Consider the following 26,475-nt stretch of genomic DNA (forward strand, 5'->3'; position numbering starts at 1 on the left):
TAATGACACGGCACATATTAAGTAATCATCTGGTGAGCACGCCATTTGCTTAAAAACCCTCATTATACTTTGTAACCAATATTCAGCTTTAACGGGGTCATCATCTGTTCTTCCCCGAAATTTTTCAGCCCCATGTTTTCTGAGCTTTTCAAATGGAGAACGTTTGCCAGATTCAGTTGTCGGAGGAGGTGGAGGAGCAACCGGGGGTACTACAGATGTTGAGATAGGGGAGGAGGTTGTGTAGTCTGATTTCTTTCTCGCACATTCTCATTATACCACTGATTCATGAATCCATAAATCATATTTTTGAGTTCTTGTTCTCGCATCAATGAAATCGGAGCTTCACTACTTGTTCATTGTTCAGAGGTTTGTACTCTGCTATTAGCTTCTTCTTGCTCAGTTTGTTCTGGTCTATCTGACATCTTTTCAAATCGAAAATAATCTATAATAAAAAAAGGATTAGATCGGATCATACACAGCACACTATCACAGATTTATATGGCATGTAATTCTAGACACTTTTCACATCATACATATTCCGAGAATCGGCTAAACCGAAGCTCTGATACTAATAAATGTAATGCCCCTTACCCGAGACCGTTACCGGAGTCGAGCACAAGGCACTACTAAACTTATTTGAGCACTTAACCAAATTTAGATCATTTATATCATACTTTTCAGACAAGCTGTCCAACTGCGTCATAGTTGCTAAATAATTCATATCTCGAGTTATAAAACTCGAAACCCAAATCCGTAAATTTTCCCCGAATTTATACTCATATATATACTTACCAATTTTTTTTATAATTTTTGGTTGGTCCAATTAGTACAGTTTATTAGTTAAATCCTCCCCTGTTTCAGGGTTTGGCTACTTTGACCCCTGTGCACTACGAACCAAATTTCTCTCTGTAAAAAATTTAAATAACCATGCTGTTTGTTTCTCTTAAAAATAGACTCAATGAGGAATCCATACATATACAGTATGACTCATAATTATTTTTTTGCAATTTTTAATGATTTTCTAAAATCAGAACAGGGGAACTCGAAGTCATTTAGACTCTGTCTCACCACAATTTAAATATCTCATAACATAAAATCCAATTTCATGCACCGTTTCCTCTATATGAAACTAGACTCATTAGGCTTTAATCTCATTTTTTCCCAGCCCTTAACTCAATTTCCACAATTTATGGTGAATTTTCAAAGTCAAACTACTACTACTTACCAAAAACTGTTTTAGTACAAATATTGTTAACTAGTTCATAACATCTTTACTTCAATTCATTCAAACTCTATACATGCCATATAAATCTTTAAACATAAAACAAAAACTACCAGAATTGATCTGAATAGTGTGCCCTGTTGTGTTGATCCGATCTACCCACTTCACTTCAAGTCAATCTACATAAAAATATTAAACACACACAAGTAAGCTTATTGAAGCTTAGTAAGCTCATAGGCATATAAACACAAATCATATCAAATATCGTACACAATCATATATCTATTAGTTTAACTATTTCATCCTCCAAATCACAATTTCATTAATAACTCATTGGAATAATTTCCATATGGCTACTCACAATTTAACTCCCTTAGGCCCATTTCTCATTTACTTCATTTTCAAATTAAGGAACAATAAGGGAATTGAGTGCTTCATTATCACATTGCCATAGTAAACTATGGACTTTCACATTGTTACGCATCACACACCGAAGCCATAGCCTTGCCATGGTCTTACACGGTTCACATATCATACCGAAGCCATATCCCAGACATGGTCTTATACGGAATCACATTACACATTATACCGATGCCATAGCCCAGCTATGGTCTTATACGGAGTCACATTATCACATTGCACCGATGCCATAGCCCAGCTATGGTCTTAAACAGGCACACTTATCACATATTTTTCGTCAATTCATCAGGGTCACAGAATAGAAGCACTCAAATCCATTGTTCCTACTAATTTGTACTTTTAGTTACACATTATTCATTAGTTAATGCAAATTGATAGTATTCATCAACAATAAAATACTTTAACAATCATAAGATTTTCATATCAAAACATTGAACTTTGCCATATGAACTTACCTGGACTAATTTGCAAAAGTCGTAGAAATTCAGGGACTATTCTTGAATTTTCTCTTTTCCACGATTCAGTTCGTTTTCTTGATCTATAATTATAAAATCATTCCTTCATTAGCATCCATTTCAATTCTATTTCACTTCACAATTTATGCTGTTCAAATTTCGAAATTGCACTTTTACCCCAAAATTTACAGTTTTCACAATTTAGTCCCTACTCAATTCACCCATCAATTGAACTAATTTTTCTCAATTAACACTTTATTTTATCATTATAAACTATTTCAAAACCTTTTATATTCTTAATTTCAACAGAAACCTTCAATTCACAACTTTTTCACAATTAGGTCCTAAATATCATTTCCTATCAAAATCACTTAATAAAACCACCTTAATATGAAATTAGAACTTAAATTTCATAATAATTCATCATAAAATTCCCTTATCCATCCAGGGTAACTTCCAATTTCACCCATAAAATCAAAAACTAATGAATTCTACATGTGGACCTAATTGTAAAAGTCATAAAAACATAAAAATTATCAAGAAAAGTAAGAATTAAACTCACATGATGTAAAAATATGAAAACCCAGCTTTCTCCAGACCTTCTATGGCGTTTTGGCTGAGAAAATATGAAGAAATGTCTAGATTTTTCAATTACATCATTATTTAACTATTAACTTTTATGCTATTTCCAATTTTGCCCCTTGTTCACATTGTTTTCTTGCTTATTTCATACCCAAACCGTCCAGCCATTAACCTTTGGGTCTAATTGCTCTTTAAATCCATCTTTTTAAATACTTAAGCTATTTACTCACAATTTAGCAAATTTTGCGCTATTTTCAATTTAGTCCTTTTTAATTAATTAGCCATCCAAACGTTAAAATTTTCTAACGAAACTTTAATACTAACTCAATGACACTCCATAAATATTTATAAAAATATTTATAGCTCGATTTTCAACTTTGAGGTCTCGATACCTCATTTTTGACTCGTTTGACCTAATAAATTCTTTTAATTCACTAATTTCACCATTTCACAAATTCTTCTAAATTCTTACTTGACTCATAAATATTAAATTACTATCTTGTTCAATCTTATTTGTCGAATTTAGTGATCTCAAATCACCATTTCCGACACCACTGAAAATTAGGCCGTTACACATGTTATATAAATTAAGGATGTGGAATGGAGAGGAGGAGGAGGAAAATATGTATGAATATTCAGCTAGCATGGCTAATTTGTATGTTTTAGGCTAATGGACTAAATTGAATAAAAGTAAAATTTTATGGGTAATTTTGTAAAAAAATGTTAGAAATGACCAATTTGCATGAATTGAATTATTTTATTATTTAAATTACAAAATTGAATGAAATTATTAATTTAGCTCAAGATCAGGGAAAAACATGTTTTAAGGATTAAATTGAAAATTGTTGAAATTATAGAAAATTCTGACATTTTATAGAATTCATAGGTTGTTATCAATTTGTGTGAGAATAACGGCTGGAAATAAGGATTAAATTGCAATAATTGTATTCTATTTTAACCTAAGGATGAAATCGTCATTAATTAAAAGTTTAGGGGTAAAATGATAATTTTGTTTAGAGCATTAGTTGAATGTATTATAACATGAAATAAATGAAAACGATGATCAAATTTCTTTATAAAGATCTGGATGACTTGAATACGAGACTTGAACGTGGAAAAGAAAAGATATTGGATTAATGAAATATCTGATAAATGAATCGGTAACTCCGGTAATGCTCCGTAACTCTATTCTGGTGACGGATTCGGGTTAGGGGCGTTACACCTTATACATGCCATATAAATCAAAAAGAAATTTACAAAAGCTACCGGAGATAATCTGGATAGTGTGATCCTCTGTGTTGATCCGATTCTCCGTATACTTCCACGTCAATCTACAAGAGACATTGATTACACTCATGTAAGTTTATAGAAGCTTAGTAAATTCATAGGCATAAAACATAAATCTTACCAAATATTTATACACTTATACAATATACACAATTATTAAGTTCACCTGTCAACCACAGCCATTGGTGAGTTCCCTTGTATAAACTTACTACCACTTATCTATTTCCTTTAATTATTTTGGGCCCATTTGTCACATATCATTCTTTAACCAAATTAGGGAATGGTTACGGAAAATTGAGTACTTCACTTTCACTTTGCCATAGTATAACTATGGTCTTGCGTATGATCACTTATCACCTTTTGAAGTCATAGTCCTGCCACGGTCTTACACTGATCACATTTATCACTTGTCACTGATCAGATAAGTGTAGCTAAAACTACCACTTATCACTTATCACTTATCACTTGTCGCTTATCGCTTGTCACTTATCACTGATCAGATAAGTGTAGCTGAGGCTACCACTTATCACTTGTCACTGATCAGAAGTACTCAAATCCGACATTCCGCTCAATTTAATCATTTATTCGATTTTCATGTTGTTATTTTATTCTCTATTTACCAATAAATATATTTCATCATACATATTACATTATATAATTCATAAAATTAACATATAATCATTAAACTTCAACCATATGAACTTACCTGGGTCGATTTGCAAAATTTGTGAAAGTTCAGGGACTAATCAGCTACTTTTTCTTTTCCTCGACTTGCTTCGGGTTCTCGATTTGCAGTAAAAATATGAAAAACCAGCTTAAGAAAACCCTTCTATGGTGTTTTTGCTGATGAGAATGCAGAAAAATAATGAGAATTCTAGATAATTTCACTTTAGTCCTAGTTTATTAAGTAAATTTTGCAATATTCCAATTTTGCCCTTAATTCATCAATTTTCCTGCTGATTTCATGCACCTTGCCGTCCAGCCCAAATAGACCTTGGGTCTATTTTCCTTTTAAACCCTCTTTCTTTTATCATTTAAGCTATTTAATCATTTCTCATAATTTTACATTTGTTACAATTTAATCCTTTTTATTCAATTAACTATCGAAACTTTAAAATTTCTTAACGAAACTTTAATACTAACTTATTAACACTCCATAAATATTTATAAAAATATTTATGGCTCGTTTTAAAATTTTCAAACTCTCGATATCTCATTTTCAATTCTAATTTTTAAAATTTTTATTTCTAGTACACTATTCGCTATTTCAAAAATTTTCCTAACTTCAAACTTAACTTATATTCACTAAATTATTAATACTTCTACTCATTTGTCAGATTTAGTGATCTCATATCACTGTTCTGACACCATTGAAAATTTAGGCTATTACAGATAGCCTTTTCTCAAACTATAAATAGGAAGATAATGCGCTTCAACACATTTAAACTCACGTCCTCCTACATTAACAATAATACCTGTACCAATCTAGTTAAGACTCAATCCACATTTAAACCATACTCTTGTTTAGTAAATATATTTTAACATAAAAAAATTCACTTATATAATAAGTGTGTTATAATCTAATTTTAATAATCCTTCTCTTTTTTTTTTCTTATGTATTAGAAAAAAGTTAGTACGAGAAATTGTATAAGGAATTTTAAATTTCTAGATAAGAATATATATATACTTAATATTTTTGACCGAATTAATATAACAAGTATTAACTTAATTGAAAAATAATTTTAAAAATTATATTTAAGAATATTTTTATTTTTTAATAATTTTTTACAAAATTAATAAAAAAACATATATATTTATAATAAGAATTGAACACAATATGTTATGCTTTTTAAATCTTTAAAATTATCATTTCAGTCAAAATTTTATTTATTTATTTTTATATGAAGTTACAAATATATTTTCACCCACATAAGGTGTCATACGTAATATAATGTAAAGGAATGGTTATAGGTTATTGTTGTATTTAAAACTTATGATTGAAAATAAAGATGTTTTGATGGTTGAAAGATGCGACATATGTGGGGTGCTTACACAACTTATGATGACACTGAACACTCCCAAAATAATAAATTAAAATTGTAAACAATGTGATTGTATTCCAGAAATGTATCTGTTGAGGGTTGCGAGAGAAATAAATGGAGAGTGGCTGTTTGGTCTTAACTGATATTTTGGAAAGTGTTTGATTTTCGATGTTGAATTTTGAGCATTTTTTAGGGGTTTAAGTTTGTTCAACGAAGAGGTCATGATAGTGTAATAATATTTTCGGACAGTCTGAATGTCATTCGAGCCATTTAAGGAAATATTTCAGTCACATTGAACTCTGTTTTGATTCGGCAAATTTAGAGTATTCTATCTCAGAAGAAATTATGGTTATTATGTTACATTCCTAGTGAACAAAATCAAGTTATTGATTGCTTAGTAAAAGAAACTTTATTCTCTAGAGTTGATTTGCAATTTTTTGAATTTCACCCTATTATGATCTAGAATTTCTTAGATTTGGACCAATCTAGGAGTTTTTTTTCGAACCTCCCCGATATAATTAATTAGTTATTCCGGTTTGTTTTAAAAAAAAGAATCTTTTCAATTAACACCATTTTTATATTTCTTATTTTATTTCTAAAAAGAAAATATAACTATTAAATATAATTTTTACTTTAATTAATAAAAGAATTTCACAATATTAAATATTATTAATTAATGATTAAAAGTTCAAATGAAATTATAATCAAACTAAAAAATGATATTTTTTAATATTTAATTTAGGGTTTACATAATTAAATTAAAATATATAAATAATTAAAAAGTTAAATGTAAAAAATAATAAAAGTTAAAAACATAATTTTAACCAAAGCTGAATAGCTAACTAGCAGTGGAGTTGTAGTAGAATACCAAGGAAGCTTAAGTTAAAATACTATACAGAATTGATAATCTTTTCAATTTTCAATTCAGTCCACCTAAATACCAATCTTTTTATTATTTCTTCCAATAATAGCATGACCACACCCAATAATTTATGTTATTAAATAACATATCCTGTGATAATAAACTACTTTATACCATAATAAATTTGGTGGGTCCAAAACAAGTGCAAAGCACACAAATTTGTTCGTTTGGATTATCAAGATAGATGGCTTGGTGAGTCAAGTGAGAGATATTCCCCACTACCCAATTTTAAATATTATAATAATAAAAGAGTATGGTTGGGCACTGATCATGCTCAATTTCATGCCAAATCAGTTGACTCAACCCCTTGCTTTTCTCACCTTAACAGAGTGAAAGACACGTTGAAATCCTCGATCTCCTACTTCGCTTCCTCAAACTGTCCATCCCAATCACATCATTCCACGTGGATTCTTAGTGCTGTTTTTGCCCTCTCCACTTTGCATTTGTGGTCGGGAGGAGGAGAATCGGAGAATTGAGAAGATATTTTTTCCTCATTATTAATTTAGGCTTTATTCACGTTTTAGCCCTTAAACTATACTAGCCTTTTCATAGAGGTATATAAACTTTTTTTTATCCCATATAGGTAATTGAACTTTGACTCTGTTAATAAATTCAGATTTATTTGGCAAAAGGCGTTAAGAAAAATTTGAGAGCCAATCCAAATTGAACATGTGTACTATATATATCCCAAATCAAATGTTCTAACAAAAATCAAAATAGATTTCGATTTTCAAAGAAAATAGGTTCAAATATAGGTTATTGGGAACCAAATTAACATGCACTAATTTTGAGGTTTGCGTAACGACTTGACCAAAAAATTGAAGAGAAAAATATTCGGATGAAAGACTAAAATGTGAATAAAGTCATTAATTTGTTATATTTAAAAGCTTAATCTACCACGTGAAATTATGTATGAGTGTATTTAAATTTCATTATGTTCTATTACCATACTTGAATTTTAGTTGGATTAGTTTAAATTATTTTATTTTTAAATTTATTTGTGCTATAATAATTTAATTTCACATTTTATGGTTGTTTATATATACACTCATATTTGTAAACTTTTAAATTTTTTTACTGAAATACTTAAAGTAATTATGTTAAGTCTTTAGTATTTAATTTAAATTGTAGGATAAATTTGATATTAGTATTATTAAGTTTGAAATTTTATAATTTTATTAATATAATAAATTTTGTGTTAATCGTAATTTTATTTAAATTTGTTATCAATTGGTCTAATGAGTGTTGTTTTTCTAAATTATGGGATGATTTGATTGACAATAGTTATTAATGTTATTAATTAATTATGAAATTTGATAAATTAAATTAAATATTAAATATTAATACCTTGCCGTGATTTATAATTTTTTGTTAAATATATGTAGTTGATTGAAAAAAAAAACATAAATATCATAGTGGGGGAAATAAATGTGAAACTCGATTTTATAAAAATAATTTTATAATCACAAGTTAATAGAAAAATAAAATATTATACGTGTAACCTAACTATTCGGTCTACGACAATGCTAAAACATGCCAAATAAAAACATAAAATGAGCAACGAAGCACCCAACCATCTCTCAAACGTCCCCTCCACGGCTCCATCTATAAGAATAAAAAAATTTAATTCAAAAAATAAAATAAGAATAAAAAATTTCAGAAATTCCACGGCTATAAACTGGTCAGCCGACCGTCATCCTTTCGCCTATATATATTTCAAAACCCCTCTAAACCCGCTAAATTTTCATTCTAAAAAAAATATATATATATATAGTTGAGGAGCATAGCATGGATTCATCGGAACATGGCTCTACCTCGCCGAAGCAGCGGTTAACTGTCGGCCTCGTCGTTTCATTCAAGGCTCTATGGGCCAAGCACGCCGGCCGAGTTTCAAAAAAGCTGAAGCCAAAGCATAATGAGTTCGGCTCACTTTCCGATTCTCCGAGATCCTTGGCTGTGAAATCTCCGGGACCGAAGCGGCTATTGACGACTCTTAGCAACAAGGCGATCAAGCTGGTGAACCGGAAAAAGGCCGGTGAGAAAACCGGGAAGGAAGAGGAGGAGATCGGAGACGGCGGAGTATGGCAAAGAGCGATCCTGATGGGAGATAAATGTCAGCCGCTAGATTTTTCAGGTGTGATCTATTACGATAGCAAAGGAAATCAAGTGGAAGAGTTGCCGTTTCGTTCCCCACGTGCTAGTCCGATGCCTGCTTACCTCACCTCAAAGAAGACTTTCTGTTAGGACACCGCTCAAGGTAGTTTGTAAACAAAAACTTTATTTTTATTTTTTTTGGTTTACGTTCATCCTTTTCTAGACTCGAAGGTAGTACGTGTTACGTTCTTATAGGTGGTTGGGTGTCAAAATTCAACTCTTTGAATTGGGCCTTAATTTTTGAATGCATTATCATGGGTATTGGAAAACAATAAATTGGGACGCCCATATGGAAATTAATATACTTGTGGATTTACTCGAGTGAGTTAAGTTTGGCTCTAGTTTCTGTTTTTCTCCTCTTGGAGTATATATGTATAGTTACCTTTATTAGAGGTAAAGTGAAATTTGAATTTGTTTACTTGACATTCCATTCAAACTCTTTGTTTTACGGGTTGAACGAAATCCAAAAAAGCATTACAAAATTAACTTCGGAATTTTCTTGATCCTTTGAGCACATAAATGAACCGGTTATCATCAATAATAATAATAATAAAGAATCCAAATAAAATATTGCATGTCATTAAGAAATGAAAAAATGTGTACCCAAACCATATATTTACCATTTCCAGTTAAACTGAGACGAGTTCCACAAATTTCATCAATTTTTTTATTTTTTATTTTGTCTTCCTAAAGGAGCTTATAAAATTTAGATTTAAGACTAACTCACAAATTAATTATCAGCAAGGAACATATATGCCACTAGTGCTTCTTCTTTTTTATAAAAATTTTGTTTAGTTGACATTTGAGTCCAAAGTTTTACGGTTTTAAAGTTTATTAAAATTGTGAGAAGAAAAACTTACATTTACATTAATATTTATATATTTGTAGATAAATTTGGTAGTTCATGTATATTTACCAATTGCCAATGAAAATGAGGCCCAAGAAATCTTCATAGATTATCTATCTCAATAATAAATCTTAATAGTCGAGTTTATTTAGATTAAATCATTATTCTTGTTGAAGCCTATGCTTGACAATGGTAGGCTCAGAAAACAATTGAATTTTAAGAAATAAATTCAAGCCTCAATTTATGCAATTTAAGGAAGTTATGAGACCAAAAAGTTATTTTTCCATTACCTCTTTTATTAGAGGAAATTTGTTTCCATATTGAAAAACAAAAGAAAAAAGAGACAAAAGTTACTATTTCTTGTCATTTTGCTGTCTCTAATAGAAAGTTCCTAATTTTTTGTCTGAATTTTGAAGATCCAATCTTGGATTTTTTTATAAGCGTTTCAATAAAACCCATCAAAAAACAACACCATTCGATCTTAAAAGATCTTTCAAATCAACAAATCTCATATATCCATTATCAAAATTTTCAGCTAATTAAAAACAAGAAACAAAATTAAAAAAAAAAAATCCAACACTCAAAATCACCATCATCACAAATCGAAAAACAAATATATATATATATAATCTTTGTATATTGAAAAAAAAGGAGGGGATGGGAGTCCATTGCTAATCATGCACCAGGAGCAGCATCCTTAACCTTGCTTTGCAAATATCCACCATATTCCATAGCATAATCCTTAACATGGCTAGCCGTGTCATAAATCCGGGTCCGAGCTGAATCAACCCGGTCCGACCCAGGTGGATGCATTCCCCTAAAGTAACGGTACATCCATGTCGACCCCGCCGCGACGGCGACTCCGAAGCCACAAGCCGACATGAACCCAACGGCGGTGAGAAACAGGAGAGTGCATATCGGGAACCAAACGGGGCTAGAAACGACGATCACCGGCATGAAAAAAACGAGCCCGAAGACGGTGGCGGTGAGAGTAAGTCCAGTGAGGATTAAGAGAGTGGTGGCGGAAACGAAGAAGAGGAGTAAGAAGCCGAGAAAGTGGGTGGTGTTGGGTGCATGGGATTGGATTTTTTGTAGGAAAGTGGAGGATGGGACGACGGTGCGGTTGGCTCTCGACGGTCGTTGTTGTTGTTGCTGGTGGGTGGGATTGTTACGTTCCGCCATGGGGGGGGGGAATGGTTGTTGTTGAGAAAGTGGAAATGGGGGTTGAAGTGTTTAAGTGTTGAAAGAGAAGGTGAGGAGAAAAAATAGGGCAATTGATGATGACAAGTGTGAGGAAGATATGTATGTGGCATGCAAGGGATACACATGGATTGCGACAGTAGTTTCTGGAGTTCTAAAGCTTTGCCGGGAGGCCACGTCACTGAATAATTTAAAATATGCTTAATTCACCATTTAGGGTCTTAACTAGGCAACTATTCTCATATTGAAGTCTAAAATTTTTCCTCCTAAATTAGGCCTTGAATTTAATACTTGTTCTTGTATGGAAGCTTGAACTAGATTACTGTTATTACATTTGGGCTTGAACTTTTTTTTATCTAAGTTAGTCCCTGATATTTTCTTGTAAACCTTAAATTTTAGACTCCAATGTGAGAACAATTGTCAAGTTCAATTTATAATATGAGAACATTGTCAAATTCAGGGGTTCCGTTTTTCTATTAATAAGAGTTTTGGGTCTCGGTTTATACGGTTTTAATGAAACAACATTAAATTTTGAAACATTAGCTAATCAATCATATCTTGTCGCACTGGAAATAATATTCTATATTGGATTTCTTATTGCTTTTGCTGTCAAATCGCCGATTATACCCTTACATACGTGGTTGTCGGATACCCACGGGGAGGCCCATTACAGTACTTGTATGCTTCTAGCCGGAAATTTATTAAAAATGGGAGCATATGGATTAGTTCATATCAATATGGAATTATTACCCCATGCGCATTAACTTTCTTGTAAACCTTAAATTTTGGACTCCAATGTGAGAACAATTGTCAAGTTCAATTTATAATATGAGAACATTGTCAAATTCAAATAGTAACTTGTAAAAAAAAAAGTTTAAACTCCAATGTAAACACAATTGTCAAGTTTAATTTAGACAAAAAAATTTAAGCCCAATATGAGAATAGTTATCAAGTTCAAACCCTAAATAGGTATTTAACCTTTTTAAATATTGATAAAACGAGATCTAATTCTTGATAATCACATTCGGGTTGATAGATGTGCTTGGTTTTCCCGGATCCTACTTATAATTTGTAATTGATTCTGTTTTTCCTATTATATTTTTTTTTTTGAATTTGTCAACCTTTCTCTACGTGTATCCTGCATTTTTATTTTTATTTTTTCTTTCATTAGTCTTAGAATTTGACAAATCTTTTTTAATTTGGTCTATAAAATTAGACTTTTTTTAAGTGTGATAATGTGGTACTTTAAGATTATACAAAGTTATCACTTAAAAATTTTAAAATATAATAATAAAAAATTATCGAGAAATTATTTCAAAAATCCAGGTTATAGTATGATTTAAAACCTGGGGGTTAAGAGTATTTGAAGTTTTAATTATACCTTTAAATTTTCTTATAAATTTTAATTAGATTAGAAAATTCTCATTAAACCTTTGAAAGCTTTAAAATTTTCAATTAAACGCTTCACAAATTTTGTTAATTTTAATTAAACCTCTGAAATTTTTGAACGTTTTAAATTAGACCTATTAAAATTTAGAAAATTCTCATTAAAAACCTCAAATTTTTTAAAACTTTAATTTAGCCCTCCAAAACTTAATGTCAAAAATCCGCCACCGTCGAGTAAGCTTCCCATGTGCGGCAATATTAAGAACAATATAAAAAACTGATACACTACAATCATCATGTAATATCAATTTGTTCATCTTTTTTCACAGGTTAGCATTCTAACAAATTTTAAGCTGTACATAAGTACATAAATTTTTATATCATACATTACAACAATAAAGAAGGAAAAATATAAATGAAAATTCAGTTCCCTCTCGTGGGATAAGCTACATTACCAACTTAACTAAGTCAGACAGTCCTTTACATTACTTGCTAAACAAGTCAATCAAAGTAACTTCAAAATCATTTTTGTTTCTTATCCATACCAGCCAAGCTAATATCCGCAGCTGCAGCGGCTGCCATTTCCATCAATCTCTCATAGTCGATCTCGGTTGACTTATATTTTAACTTGAGACCTCCTTGAGTCCATGATTTAATACAAAGGATAGCTTGTGTGCTATCATGTGGCATGCAGAATCGTTGCTTATCGATCTCGTCACCTTTACTGCAAAACAGTTCATCGGGTTTAACTGAAGTTGCTTGGACAGCTAAGAAATCTCTAGCCATCGCGGAGAGCCGAGGGTAACGCGTACTATTGACCTTCCACCATTCCAAGACATCCGTCTTTGTAGGAGCTGGTGACTCGGAAAGATACTGGGTGAGTTCGTCGGTGGCATTGCTCATGCTTGCTCTTCGTTTCTTTCGTGCGATCTCCTCAGCAAAAGAAACAGCTCCTCCATCTTCTATATCTTGAGAAGAGTATCCACTTGTCATGGATGAAAAAGGGGTGGTGTAATAATTTCTTACAAAATGGGCTCGTGCTTCTTCTAAATAGTTTTCGGAGTTGAGACTCTCAGGTATGAGTTCACATTTAATACGGGGATCGAGAATGGCTGTCATATAGATGAATATGTTGCAAACTTGGTTGTTGTAACTTCTGAGCTTTTTGGCCATGTCTTCGGCAGGATTCTTTAGCCAATCTGGTGGTTGTTGTGTTGTGATTGTATCCGAAATGTGATCCATGTAGACAATAACCATCCCGATCGTAGGTGGGGTGTTTACACCTATCTCACTAATGACTTTGTAGAAAGGCTCCAAGTAATTGTGAACAATATTGACAACATTCTTCTCTGCAGTATTCAGCAACATCCGATTACCCAACATCTCTTCGTTCTTCCTTACAACGGCATCCATCGACTTCCCGGCCTGCTTCAATGTTTAAAAATATTAAAAATAAAATTTTATCATTAGTCACCAAACTCCATACAAAAAGAAAAAGTACCTTCTGAACAATATCAAGCATTTGGTAACTGCCACTCCACCGTGCTGAAGCATCAAGCGGAAATTGCCAACTACCTTCTTTATAAGCTGTTGCTAATTGAATGAAATCCTCTGAGATATCTAAGGATGCATTTAACTCTTGTACAAATTCCCGGACCTTGGCAATAACGGGTTTCGTTGTTCTTAATGCATCATCTATAATCAAACTCAACGTACGAGCGGCACAAGGGATAAAACAGAAAGGCCCCATTTTCTGACCATCCAAGTCCTCCTTTAAAGCATGGCAAGCATGGATAGCATTTTGACTATTATCATGGGTGCATGAGAGAACTTTATTCTCAATATTGTACATCTTAAGAACCTTTACCAGCGAGTTATATATTTCGGAGCCGGTACAAGGGTAAGGTACCTGACATATATCGAGAAGCACCTTTTGGAAGGACCAGTTTTCGTCAATCCACTGACATGTGATGCTCATGTAAAATATTTGCTCATATGAACTCCAGAAATCAAGAGCAATCGAGACTTTGGAAGAAACCTGTTCCAAAGATGCTCTAACATCTTCTCTCATGCTCCTGAAAACTTCGCAGAATACTGCCTTGTACTTCTCACCTGGCCATAGTTGTATTGATGGATTCAAAAATTTAAAGGAGTTTGCTAACCACTTTTCCTCTAAAGTTGAAGGAGGTAGAGTAGCTAAAATAAGCCATTTAATAAGCAACCAGTTCAGATGATCATAATCGACCTGAGGTGCTCTTCCTTGAGGTTGAGGTTTCTTGATTACGGTGGGGGTGGTGGACGGCTGTGGTGCTGAACTAGAAACATTCTCCCCTGTCTTATCATACCCAGGATGCCGATTACTAAGGTGTCTTCCTAAATTGCCTTCACAATGAAGGTGGAACATCAGATTGATGAGATAATAATATAAATAAAAAGTAGCCATATTATCATATCCATTAACTCAAATCATGGTAAACACCCATGAGCCATCTGATTACCAAGGTGCCTACGATTATCAGATGAATAAGATAACTATAATGAGTGCCATATGATCATAGGCTAAAACAAGGCAATATGCTTGCTAAATACCATATCCATAAACCCAAACCACAGTAAAAAGCCACAATTGTTAAATGGAAGCATAAAAAGGCAAAGGGCAAAACGAAGCAATTCTGGAGTGCTTTACCTGTTGCAGTTGCAATAGAATAGCTCTGACCACAAAACTTGCACCTCCTAGTTTTCCCATCAGGAGCTGTCTCGAAATACTTGAGGTAAACCGATGTCATTGTCTTCTTCCTAGGCTTTGCCGAGGGGACAACATTTCCCTTTTCTGAAGAACCAAGTACAATATCAATTGTATCCATATTAGGAATGAGCACCATATCCATTGTGCTTTTGGGTTCCATATCTGCTACAAAGGCAACAATTAAAAGTATAAATACACTCATAACGGAAGTAGTACTTACGTTCACAAGACTTCCAAATTCCAACGTGAAATAAACCAAAAACAAGCTAAAAGCTATTAATATTTAAAAGAAATCAATAAAAATCCAACTCAAATGTGAATATTAAGTTTTTATCCTTTTCAATAACTTGAACATTCCGTTTCCCTGACCTAAGGTATCAATAAGTCTCTTATACAATGTAATATACAGAGAAAATCCTCTTCTCTTCATAGTTCTAGTTCAAAGGTCAGTCATAACACTGTGTAGGAAAAAAGGGCCCTGGTGTAGTTGAACCGAATAAAAGGAAACAATGGAGGCCCCAACACACACACTGTAAATCTACATCATTTTGACTCTTCGTTTTAAATATCCATGTCTGGTACCTGTTCAAGACGTATTTGAACATTGGTATAGAGATAAGATCCTCCAAAACTCCTCCAAATACATGGAAAAACTAAGAGAAAGTTGACGATTCTGGTGTTGAACGTATACCCATATTGGATACTCAAGTCCGGGTCCGGGTAACATAATTGTAAAAAGAATAACTCAAATAGTATTCCATTTCTCATTATCCCAGTAAACATCACTGCAACCTCCAACTAAATATGATTAAATTTAGAATCAGTTTGTAGGGTTCATATCATTTAGAATTATTATGGACCATTGAGGGACTTCATAATTATATACAATTAATTGAAGAATCCCAGCTCGTAAACTGAATTCCAAAAACAATTAGCTGAAATCCGCGAAGTGAGTGAATTACATAACGTAAACACAAAGAACAAAGCTAGAAGATGACCGTAATTGAAAGAATATCTCACACAAGGTAATAACTACTACTAAAAATTACTCATGAATGAAAGAGATGATTCTAGCTTAAATTTCATTGAATAGAAGAAGGGTATATATACACCTTAGCATGAGAGAAGCTAAAGCTTACAACCGATTAACTGATTCTTGAATTGTATAACTGAATCTAGTTACAATAGTTCTAATAGTAATTAATATCTTATCCTGAATCACATTTATAAGTTTAAAATCACCGTGAATTGATATATATATCCAGCTAAATTACTTGAAAAAGGGAAGGGATTAGAAGATACCTTTGTAACTCTTGAAGGCATTGTTTACACTCCACTCCATTTTATTCCCTACAAAAGATACAATTTGAAGTAAGTGCAGCTAACCAATAAAAAAGGCTTAAAATTTAATAAAATAAAATAAAAATTTACCCCAAAAGTCATAGACAGTGCTGAAACCAGCAGAAATTCAGCTTAATTTGATATCCAAACCTAAAATTAAAATCCTGAAAACAAATTAAAAGGAGATTAGAGCCGGTTTTAAAGAATGGGTTTTGCTTGTTTCGTAAGAAAAAAATTAAAAAATATCTGGGTTAGAAACAAACCCCGAATCAAATCTGGGTTATTGTTCTTCACTTATAGTTCGGAGCTTTGAAATTGGTGAAATAAGCAAAAATAAGAGGAGACAAGGAGAAAAGGAGGAAGAAATGGAGGGAAATAAAAGAGATCGGCGTAGATCTAAGCTGGATCTAAGCCGATGAAACCAAAGAGAGAGAAAAAAAAACAGTAACTATAAGAACAGAGCCGAGGAGCGAGTTGAGTCTACGACACGGATGACTTTTTTTACATCTAATAAAAGCAACCACTTTTATTATTTATTTATTTTATTTTTGGCTCGGCTGGTGTGTAATGATATCGAATCAATGCCATTTCTTTTTGTGATAAATAAAAAATAAAAAGAAAAAAAGGGGAAGTGGCTGGCTGGCTCGAGGTTAGGAACAGTAAGTGAAGCTTAATGGTTCGATTTGTTAAAGACCAAGCCAGGCCAGGTTGACCTCGCTGGAAGCTATTTGAAAGGTTGCGCCAGTATGGCTCAATTTGAAAAACTCTTTTAGCTTCAACCTTTTTTTCTTTTGGACAATAACAAAATGCATCACTTTTTTATATGTTTGTAAGAGGTAAAACGCCCTGTAATAACATTCAAATTGTGTTATATCTCTAGAAAAATAAAATTTATATTGGTTTTTTTTAATTTTATTTATTTTTACCGTTAAAAATTGATATAATTGACGGAATAATCAAACAATGACATATAATATGTCACGTGTACCTTACTTTAATGCAAAAGCATCAGTTTTTAATAATATAAATGGATAAAGAGATAAAAAAATGATCAATTTACTCTTTAATCTAACATACACAAATTAATTTGATATTGTTTTAATAAAGAGAGTAAAATGTAATCCAACTCATTATATAAGTATCTCTGTGGTACTTTTGCCATTTATAAGATAATATATTTTCGTTAAATATAAATATTTAAATTTAAACAAATAATATATAAATTTTTTAATTAAATTATTTAAATGGATAGTTTTTAAGAATCTATTACTAATTCATTTTAATCTTTATTTTTATGACTACTTTTTTCTAGCTAATAATATTAATCATGATATAATTTTTTTTTATTAGAATTATTAATGAAGTTTCAGGTAATGAGTTAAGTAAATATTAATTTCTGGGAGGATATTTGATTATTTAATTGTATAAATTTTATGCATTATTAGTGAATAATAATATGGTACATTATTATTAATAAAAAATAGGGAAAGACCTATAAATAAATAGTAATAACTTTATTTTAATGTAAATAAATACTAAAATTCTAAACCCCAACCCAAATACATGAACTCAAGTTGAAACCTTGAATCTTAAAGTCAAGATTCTAAACACTAAACACGGTAACCTAAACCCTGGACACGAGAGTTAATAATATTATTTATAAACGTATAATTAAGTACACAATGGAGTTGAAACTCGGTTGATTGGTGACATCTACTTTGTTAAACACTTAAATAATACTAAATGTGTCATACCCATGACGTGGGTGGAAAAAATAATATTAAAATTGTATCTATAAAAAAAACAATAATTGAGTTATAAGTAAAATGTTTATGGTTAAACATTCTTTAGGATTGGATTTGTTCATTAGACATTGATTTTTTTTTTAGATGAAGAAGCTAAATACATTTAGCCATAATAGGAATTATATATAACACCAACACTATTTCGTAGGATATTCATCTCTATTGTATTGGGAGGAACATCGTAAGTTCTCAAGCCAATAGGAACATTTCTTTTTAATGCTGCCATAGAATCTGCAGCCATATCTGTTGTACGTAAAGTAAACATCACATTCACGTGCCAATCCCTTGCTAACAACTTTTTGACGATTCATGCCAGACTCCTTTATATCTCCTCTATCTGACCATTAAGCACATTGACCGCAACCAAATAATCACTTTTCACCTGTAATTGCTTTATGCCTCTTTTCCAATATATATCTAATCTGTTCATGATTGCACATAGTTCCGCATCAAGTGGAGAGCAAACGCCTATATTCTGATTATAACTAGTAACCCATTTACCTTGATGATCCCGAAACAAACGTTTAGCAAATGCTTGACTGGTTATCAAGTGCATTGATCCATCCGTATTCAATTTGCACCAGTCGTTAAGCGGTGCTGCCAACTAGTAAAAGATATTACCGAGTCATTCTATTGATATCTCCTATTGTTCGCCAACGTGATTGACTTAGCAAAGGCTATTATTTTAGCAACCTCAATTGAAACCTCACCAAATTCTCCATTGAAGAGCAAATTGTTTCGTCGTTTTCATATTCTCCCAACTATAATTCTAAATAACTAGACATTTCATATAAAAATAGTAAAAGATGAAAACATATTGTTATCTTAACATTAAATTATTTATTAAAAGAGATATTTCAAATAACTTTCTATTTAAAAGCGTGATTGACAACCTTTAAAATAAACATGATCATTTGGATATTTATTTTTTTAAATGATAATTTAATAAAATAATTTTAACATAATGTTTTTTTTCATTAAGTTTGTATCGAATTGATTTGTGATTCACTAAAATATTTTATATAAGTATATATATAGAGATAGATGGATTTTAGAAGTATAAAAAAAACAAATTATTTAAAAAATAAATTTCAAAACAACTGCCAACTACAAATAAAATTATTGATTTATAAATAAATAAAATAAATAAAAAATCAATTGCACCATTTCTGCAACAATAGCTCAAATTTTTATCTCGTGAAATTACCATAAAAAATAAATTAATGAAAAAGAAAACAATATTTGAACCGGGCTTGGACCTATCTTTAGCCATTACTTGATATTTGTTGATCGGCTTAGGTTCAAAGCCCAATCACATTTTCCTTTTCCTTTCGTGAAAGCACCCATTTTCAGCACTCACGCGCGCCCGTTTCCGCGCCTTTAATAACAGCACAAAGCAGTGGCGGCCGGAGGGACAACGCCGCTAGTACAGCACGGAATGTGGAGCTTTATCAAGAACCGTGAGCCTAATATCCATATGAATCGTCTATTTGAGCCGTTCCTTAGTTACCGCCATTTTCGAACCCGCGCCGTCGACAGACAAAACACATCCTCCACCGGTCTTTACGGTTTTGACCACTTGAAGTCCCCTAAAGGCTTCCAACGCTTCGTCGATGAAGCCATTGAGAGGTAAAGTGTCGCTCCAATTTGCTTCACGAATAGCCTCAAAAAATTTCAAAGCCTCGTCACTTATTCGGTTGCTTTGAGATTCAAAACTTCACCGAGCTTTAAATAATCATTTTATTCTTTTGATCAATTATTAGGTTATCGGAGCTGATTGATTATATATCTGGCATGCCATCTTCAGTTGAAATAATCCGAGCCATGGACGAGATTTCGGACACTGTAGGTTCATTGCAATATTCATACATAGGATACACACAGACACACAGACATTCCTTAGTTAATATCACTTCTAAGAAATGCCTTTATTAAAACTTCGATTTCGTAGGTCTGTTCTGTTGTTGATTCCGCTGAACTCTGTAGACAAACTCATCCAGCTAGGTATTTAATTTTAATCTTGAATGAATGTATTGATTGTATGTTTGATTTAGAATAGAATTTTACTTTTATTCAGATAATTATTACTTTTTCTTTTTTTTTTTTTTGTTTCAGAGGATTTGTCGAGGAGGCTAACAAAGCATCGATGAAAATTAATGTATATCTACATGTGAGGTGACCGATGATGTTAACCATAGTAGTACTTTTTTGCCTTGTGTTTGTGATTTATTTTGAGGAAAACTACATTTTGAAAATAATTTTGTTTGTAGAGTTGTTTGGTTAAATTGGCATATTTTTCATTAACCTCTTTTTAAAACATTCATTGTGCTTGATGATTTATGTGCTATTGAATGGTAACAGCTTTGTTGCATTTTGTTGTTGCATTACAGTTTCTCAATACAAATCATACTCTTTATAATGCGGTGAAAAAGGCAGAGCAAGATGGTCATTTGCTTACTGAGGAAGCTCGTAGAGCAGCTCTCCACTTACGTATTGACTTTGAGAAGGGTGGCATTCATCTCCCTTCTGGTATGCATCCTTTTCATTTGCAATTATGTAGGAGCATAAATTTTCCCTGTTTAGGGTCTAACATGCAAATATCTGCTTCCTATTGCAGGAAAATTAGACCGAGTTAATCAGCTAAATATGGACGCTCACAAGCTATGCAGAGAGTAAGAATCCTCTGGTGCTTTTTCTACGTCTCAGTAGCATATCATATATTGTTTGAGCAGGTGGCTATTGTGTTTTGATTTATATTTTCTATATGTTATTACTTCCTCCCAGGTATGGTGAAAATATTATTAACGACCCAGGTTATGTGGATATCTTTCCAGCATCACGCATCCCAAGACAAATACAACATCTCCTTAAGCCTATCTATCGTCTGACATCTGGAGTGTCAAAGGAGTCCTTAGGCTCATATGAAGATGAACAAGAAGAGGGTTTCCGGATCATGACAGAGCCACGTACTCTATTCTCTGTTCTACAATTGACACCAGATGAACAGGTAGCTTTCATCTTTTAGATTCAAGAAGCCAGCAACTCCTTTCTGCATTTTATTGAAGTTAAAACTGGCACAGTTAGCAACATCTGCGTTCCAGCTGCTGTATTTGCGCAAATAACATCTTTCTGTTATTGCTATTTATATATATTTCTTCTAATAAGTTTAATTAGCTAAGACAGTGAGTGATCTTAAGAGAGCAGAGTAGAATTTTGAATGAGGTATCATTTAATTTTAATTTTGTGGAACTAACCAAGTCTGTCACCTCATTTACTTTCTCAGGTTAGGAAAATGGCATATTTGAAAGGGAATTCCGTCCCACATGCGAACCATGAAGTTCTTGATAAACTTATAAATTCCAGGCATGAGCTTGCTCAGGTAATTTATAATCACATAGGAGTTTGGCAAAAAGCAACTATGAAATTGGATTTTATATGGTGTGATGATTTGATACAGTAATAATTTCATGCATATGTGAATATTTTCAATTGTTGGATTGGTACTATAAGCTTTTCTAAACTTTAAAAAGTGAAGAAACCTCTGACATTGCCTCTAAAACTTGTTTAGTTTTTTCTATGTTGGTTAAAGTTCGTGAGGAAATTTGAGGCTAGTTTAGGAGGAAAATGTCAACAACTAAGCGGGAAGGTGATTTTTTTGAGCATCAAGATCAAGATATGCTTCTAGGATCAGGTTAACGTTCATGTTTCAGGATTATATTTTCTTGTCGTAGCAGCAAGTCATCCATCATTTTCCTGGCTTCTTTTTAGTAACTCAAAAACTATTTTTGATGTTCCAGTCTTTCTATTATCATATAATTACTTGGTATCTACTGGAATTTTGCCATAGTCTTTCAGCAACATAATTGTAACTAATTTTAGGATACTTGTGTGCTTGATGAGAAGGATATTTGTATGGACCCAGTTTTAAATGGTTGCAGCTATATGTCTACAAATAACTTTGAATATCTTCTTCTTTTTTCTTTTTTGAAAGCCAATATCTTGAAATGATTGGTATGGGGAAAAAAGTTGCTGAATGATTATAAATTAGTTTCTCAGTTTAGAATTGGATTTTTTTTTAAAAAATAAATTCTTATTATTTGAGTTACTAATATCTTGCTCTCTGAATGATGCAGATAATGGGCTGTAAATCCTATGCTGAATTTGTAATGCAACTAAACATGGCTTCATCACCGGAGGTGGTGGTATCCTTTTTGCTTGAGATGAGCAACATGGTCAAAGAAAAGGCAGATGAGGTATAATGGGTTTCTTATTAGAACTTGTGAGATGTGAAGGTGTTGATTCATAGGTGGTTCTAGATTCTATTTTTGTTGCATTACTCCACTACTCAGTGATTTTCCCTACAGGAGTTTAATACAATCAGAAATTTGAAGAGAGATGTATGTGGCCAAAGATGTGTAGATCTAGAACCATGGGATGAGGCATACTACACAACAATGATGAAATCTTCTGCCTATAGTTTGGACTCCGCTGTAGGTTATAAACTTTTTTATCTTTTGCTTAGAATTTGTCACAGCCGAAGTTCCATTACACTTATATTTTTTAGTGTCTCAAAGTTCTAGGTTTTCTTAAGACCGTTTGCTCCTAATATTGTGGCAGGTTGTGGCATCATATTTCTCTCTGCCACAGTGTATTGAGGGCTTGAAACTTCTGGTAAAGTCACTCTTTGGTGCAAGATTTGATAGCGTTCCCATGGCACCTGGTGAATCATGGCATCCTGATGTGCTTAAAATGTGTATCCATCATCCTGAAGAGGTATGTGTATGTATGTAGTCTAGAGTAGTTTGGGAAAGAATTTTCATATTGTGAAGAATACTGAGAAGACTGATAGTGATAGTCCCTTTAAGATATTTAATTCTGTTTTTTTTTTTTTTTATCTTTCCGAAGTTTTTCTTGCCTCGACTTTTAAATTCTTTTTTTTCACAGTAGCACTGAGTCCTAACTTTTGTTTTTCTATATTGATGTTTGTGTTGAATACATTCTTGCACTAGTTGCATTCCAGTTAACTTCTGATGCTGCAATAGTCTTGCATTTGTTTTATGGTGAGATTTAAATTTAGTAATCTACCTTTCAATTCGAGACGACCACCTGCTTCAATTTATCTTTTTTAACAGAAATACACTGGATATAAGAAACATGGATGCTTCTTTTACAAAGTTTATGCATGTTGGAAATGTTCTGCCAACTTCCCTTCATTTTTATTTATATTGCAGCATTATAATGAGGCATTTTGCATTTGCTTCAGGGTGACTTAGGGTTTCTGTACCTTGATCTATTCTCAAGGAAAGGCAAATATCCAGGTTGTGCCACTTTTGCAATTAAAGGAGGACGAAAAATATCTGAAACCGAATATCAACTCCCTGTATGTAAATAAACACTGGTTAATGTTGTTTGTATAATTTATTATATTTTTCATTTAAACTTTGTTTACAAACTCTTTTGATGTCTGAACATTAGTTTCATTTCAAAGTTAACTTAGATTGTTAGTTCTGCAGGTTATGGCCCTTGTTTTCAATTTTTCAAGGTCGCATGATTCATCAATTGTGAGGCTTAATCACGGTGAACTAGAAACTTTGTTTCATGAGTTTGGACATGCTCTTCATGCATTGCTCTCAAGAACGGTAGTTTGTTGAGACTTTACCACTAAACAAGATCAGTATAAACCTGTCATTTTCATCATAATCATTTTGGCTATCCATGTAGGATTACCAACATTTTGCAGGCACAAGAGTGGCTCTTGACTTTGCTGAGACACCTTCGAACCTATTTGAGTGAGTGCAATGCTGCAGTTTCTTCATAGCAAATTTGCATGAATGTTGGTAGAATGCACGGGGGAGTTGTATCTATTTGTGGTTCATAGTTGAATATTATATATGGTCTGTTTTAAGCTTTATATGCTCATGTTTGTTATTACCAAACTGATATTCTCGAGGGGGAGAGAGACTCCATGCATGTGTTTACTGCAATTTTATATTTTCAACATGTTTCCGGTGCCTTTATAACCACCTGACTGATTTAATAATGCTTCTAGGTACTATGCTCGGGATTACCGAGTCCTGAAAAAATTTGCTAGACATTATTCAACAGGAGAAGTAATACCTGAGAAGTTGGTAAAGTCGCTAAATGGTGCAAGAGACATGTTTGCAGCAACCGAATTGCAACGTCAGGTTTATCTAATCTTCTGAATGAATCAGGATTTAATGTTTTAAAGCACATCTAATGTATCGGCATGAACAAAAAATTGAGCAAGCTTTCTGTCTTCCATTTGGCATTTATTAGATATTTTATTCTTTGGTTGACCAAACACTTTTCGGAGAACAATTGTCTGTGCCAAGAGACACCAATTCTATTGTTGCCCATTTGAAAAGACAACACAGCAATGAGAAGCATGTTGAGGGGACACACATGCATATCCGATTCAGTCACTTTCTCACCTACGGTGCTGGTAAATTTTTAATCATAAGTTTTTGATGTACAATCGCTTTGTTCTTCGTACACGAAAGTATAAATTTGATCCCTAGTGGTATATTCTCACTCAAGCTCAGTTGCTGAATACAGCAACTTTAGATCTCAAATTAAGGCACTAGGGGCTAGGGCACCATAATTTGTGTCTTCGCATGGATGTCTAATGAAGTTACATGTTTTGCATTTCCTAGATGCATTCTTTAAGCTCGGCATGTTCCTCGGAGCAGAGTGGTTCTTCTAACCAGGATTCAAATATGCGTACACCTCTCTTAATGTATGATTTTTTTTCTTCAATTCGGTAGGTTACTACAGCTACTTGTATGCCAAATGTTTCGCGGCAACCATATGGAAAAAGCTATGCCAAGAGGACCCTCTATCACCGACAACCGGAACATTGCTTAGAACAAAACTTTTGCAATACGGAGGAGCCAAAGAACCCGCTGATTTGCTGACCGATCTAGTTGGTGATGGGATCGTAAGGTATCATAATGGAGGGATTGTTCCTGATGTCACAAGTTGTTTGGAAGAAATGAAACTCCTTGATGACAAAAATCGGCATATAGGTAAGTGACTGGAGATAGAATTCGACCAGAATATAGAGGAAAAAAAAAAGAGAATAAAAATAACAAACATGGAGGAGAACATATTGACATGATGGCTGCGAAATTGCCAGGTTTTTTTGTTAGTTTCTTATTATCATTAGAGCATTATTTGGGGGTTGTAGAACTAGAAGTTGGTAATTGATATGTGCCATGTAAGTCAAGTTTTTGTAATATGAACATTACTTTTGTACACATTCTTTAGTTTTACTTGGCAAAGTAGTACTCTTAGCTGAAGAAATATTCAAATTCCCAATTAAAAGAGATTTCAAGACTATTGTTTTAATTTTGATTTGGAATACTGGCAAGGATGCTAGCCTTTTGTGTTAATCCAATTTTAAAGAGCACTTGGCATTTAGGTGAAATTAGTTTGTACCTTGTCTTTTGTTATGGTAGTAGTATGTATATTTTTTATCATTATAATATCGGGAGAGGGTACCACATTAGATAAAGAAAAAGTTAAAACATCATTTTCATTTGTTATTAAACATATAAGCATCATTTGATTACTTATTTATTTATTACATATGTTTTCTAATATATAGATATAAAATAAAGAATAGTTAATATAAATTTAAATTTGAAAATAGAAATGAGTTAAAACCTCTTGTAAGAAATAAGTGGGTTTTTTTTCTCTTTCATTAAAATTTATAAATTGAAATTAATTTATTATTAATTCATATATTAAAATAATAATATTTCTACTAAATGTATCATAAATTTATATATTATTTGAAAAGTTTCTCATTGTAAATCAAATTTTGATTAGCTATTTATTATCACCTTCAAGAAAAGAACCTTTAATATATAGTCGTAATACAATAATTAAAAAAAAAAACTTTTGAATAAAAAATAGAAAAGGAAAAGAAAATGTACATCACCATAGCCCTCGCGGCGCAAAGTTGAATAAAGTTCCTTAGAAAAGGCATAAAAAAGTTAAAATTTGCTGAGTCGATATATTCTTTAAATATTTGGAATACTCAG

The 26,475-nt window shown here is 32.5% G+C and overlaps 4 protein-coding genes across 5 annotated transcripts; 2 read left to right on the forward strand and 2 right to left on the reverse strand.

Moving 5' to 3' along the window:
- The first annotated feature begins 8,380 nt into the window (after positions 1–8,380).
- Positions 8,381–9,502, forward strand: LOC121209571 (uncharacterized). The gene has a single exon (XM_041080439.1). It carries the CDS (start codon positions 8,719–8,721, stop codon positions 9,172–9,174), a length of 456 nt encoding a protein of 151 aa, XP_040936373.1. The 5' UTR covers positions 8,381–8,718; the 3' UTR covers positions 9,175–9,502.
- Positions 9,503–10,420: 918 nt separating this feature from the next.
- Positions 10,421–11,578, reverse strand: LOC121209570 (oleosin G). The gene has a single exon (XM_041080438.1). It carries the CDS (start codon positions 11,111–11,113, stop codon positions 10,607–10,609), a length of 507 nt encoding a protein of 168 aa, XP_040936372.1. The 5' UTR covers positions 11,114–11,578; the 3' UTR covers positions 10,421–10,606.
- A 1,238-nt stretch (positions 11,579–12,816) lies between these two features.
- On the reverse strand, positions 12,817–17,184 carry LOC121209572 (zinc finger BED domain-containing protein DAYSLEEPER). The gene is made up of 6 exons (XM_041080440.1): positions 16,868–17,184; positions 16,695–16,768; positions 16,566–16,613; positions 15,204–15,425; positions 14,019–14,899; positions 12,817–13,942 (listed from the first exon to the last, which is right to left on the reverse strand). Exons 3-6 carry the CDS (start codon positions 16,603–16,605, stop codon positions 13,040–13,042), a joined length of 2,046 nt encoding a protein of 681 aa, XP_040936374.1. The 5' UTR covers positions 16,606–16,613; positions 16,695–16,768; positions 16,868–17,184; the 3' UTR covers positions 12,817–13,039.
- A 2,533-nt stretch (positions 17,185–19,717) lies between these two features.
- On the forward strand, positions 19,718–25,821 carry LOC121209573 (mitochondrial intermediate peptidase, mitochondrial). 2 transcript variants are annotated; one of them, XM_041080442.1, is made up of 17 exons: positions 19,718–20,038; positions 20,173–20,254; positions 20,361–20,413; positions 20,525–20,567; positions 20,800–20,938; positions 21,027–21,081; positions 21,194–21,416; positions 21,693–21,788; positions 22,543–22,662; positions 22,774–22,899; positions 23,027–23,182; positions 23,673–23,789; positions 23,923–24,048; positions 24,131–24,198; positions 24,459–24,594; positions 24,707–24,872; positions 25,195–25,821. In XM_041080442.1, exons 1-17 carry the CDS (start codon positions 19,848–19,850, stop codon positions 25,461–25,463), a joined length of 2,166 nt encoding a protein of 721 aa, XP_040936376.1. In that variant the 5' UTR covers positions 19,718–19,847; the 3' UTR covers positions 25,464–25,821. The 2 variants fall into 2 exon arrangements, with proteins under 2 accessions (XP_040936376.1, XP_040936375.1); XM_041080441.1 differs by having other exon boundaries at positions 19,719–20,038; positions 20,525–20,579.
- Positions 25,822–26,475: the final 654 nt, after the last annotated feature.

Source organism: Gossypium hirsutum, chromosome A11 (genome assembly GCF_007990345.1).
Source record: "Gossypium hirsutum isolate 1008001.06 chromosome A11, Gossypium_hirsutum_v2.1, whole genome shotgun sequence".
NCBI lineage: Eukaryota > Viridiplantae > Streptophyta > Magnoliopsida > Malvales > Malvaceae > Gossypium > Gossypium hirsutum.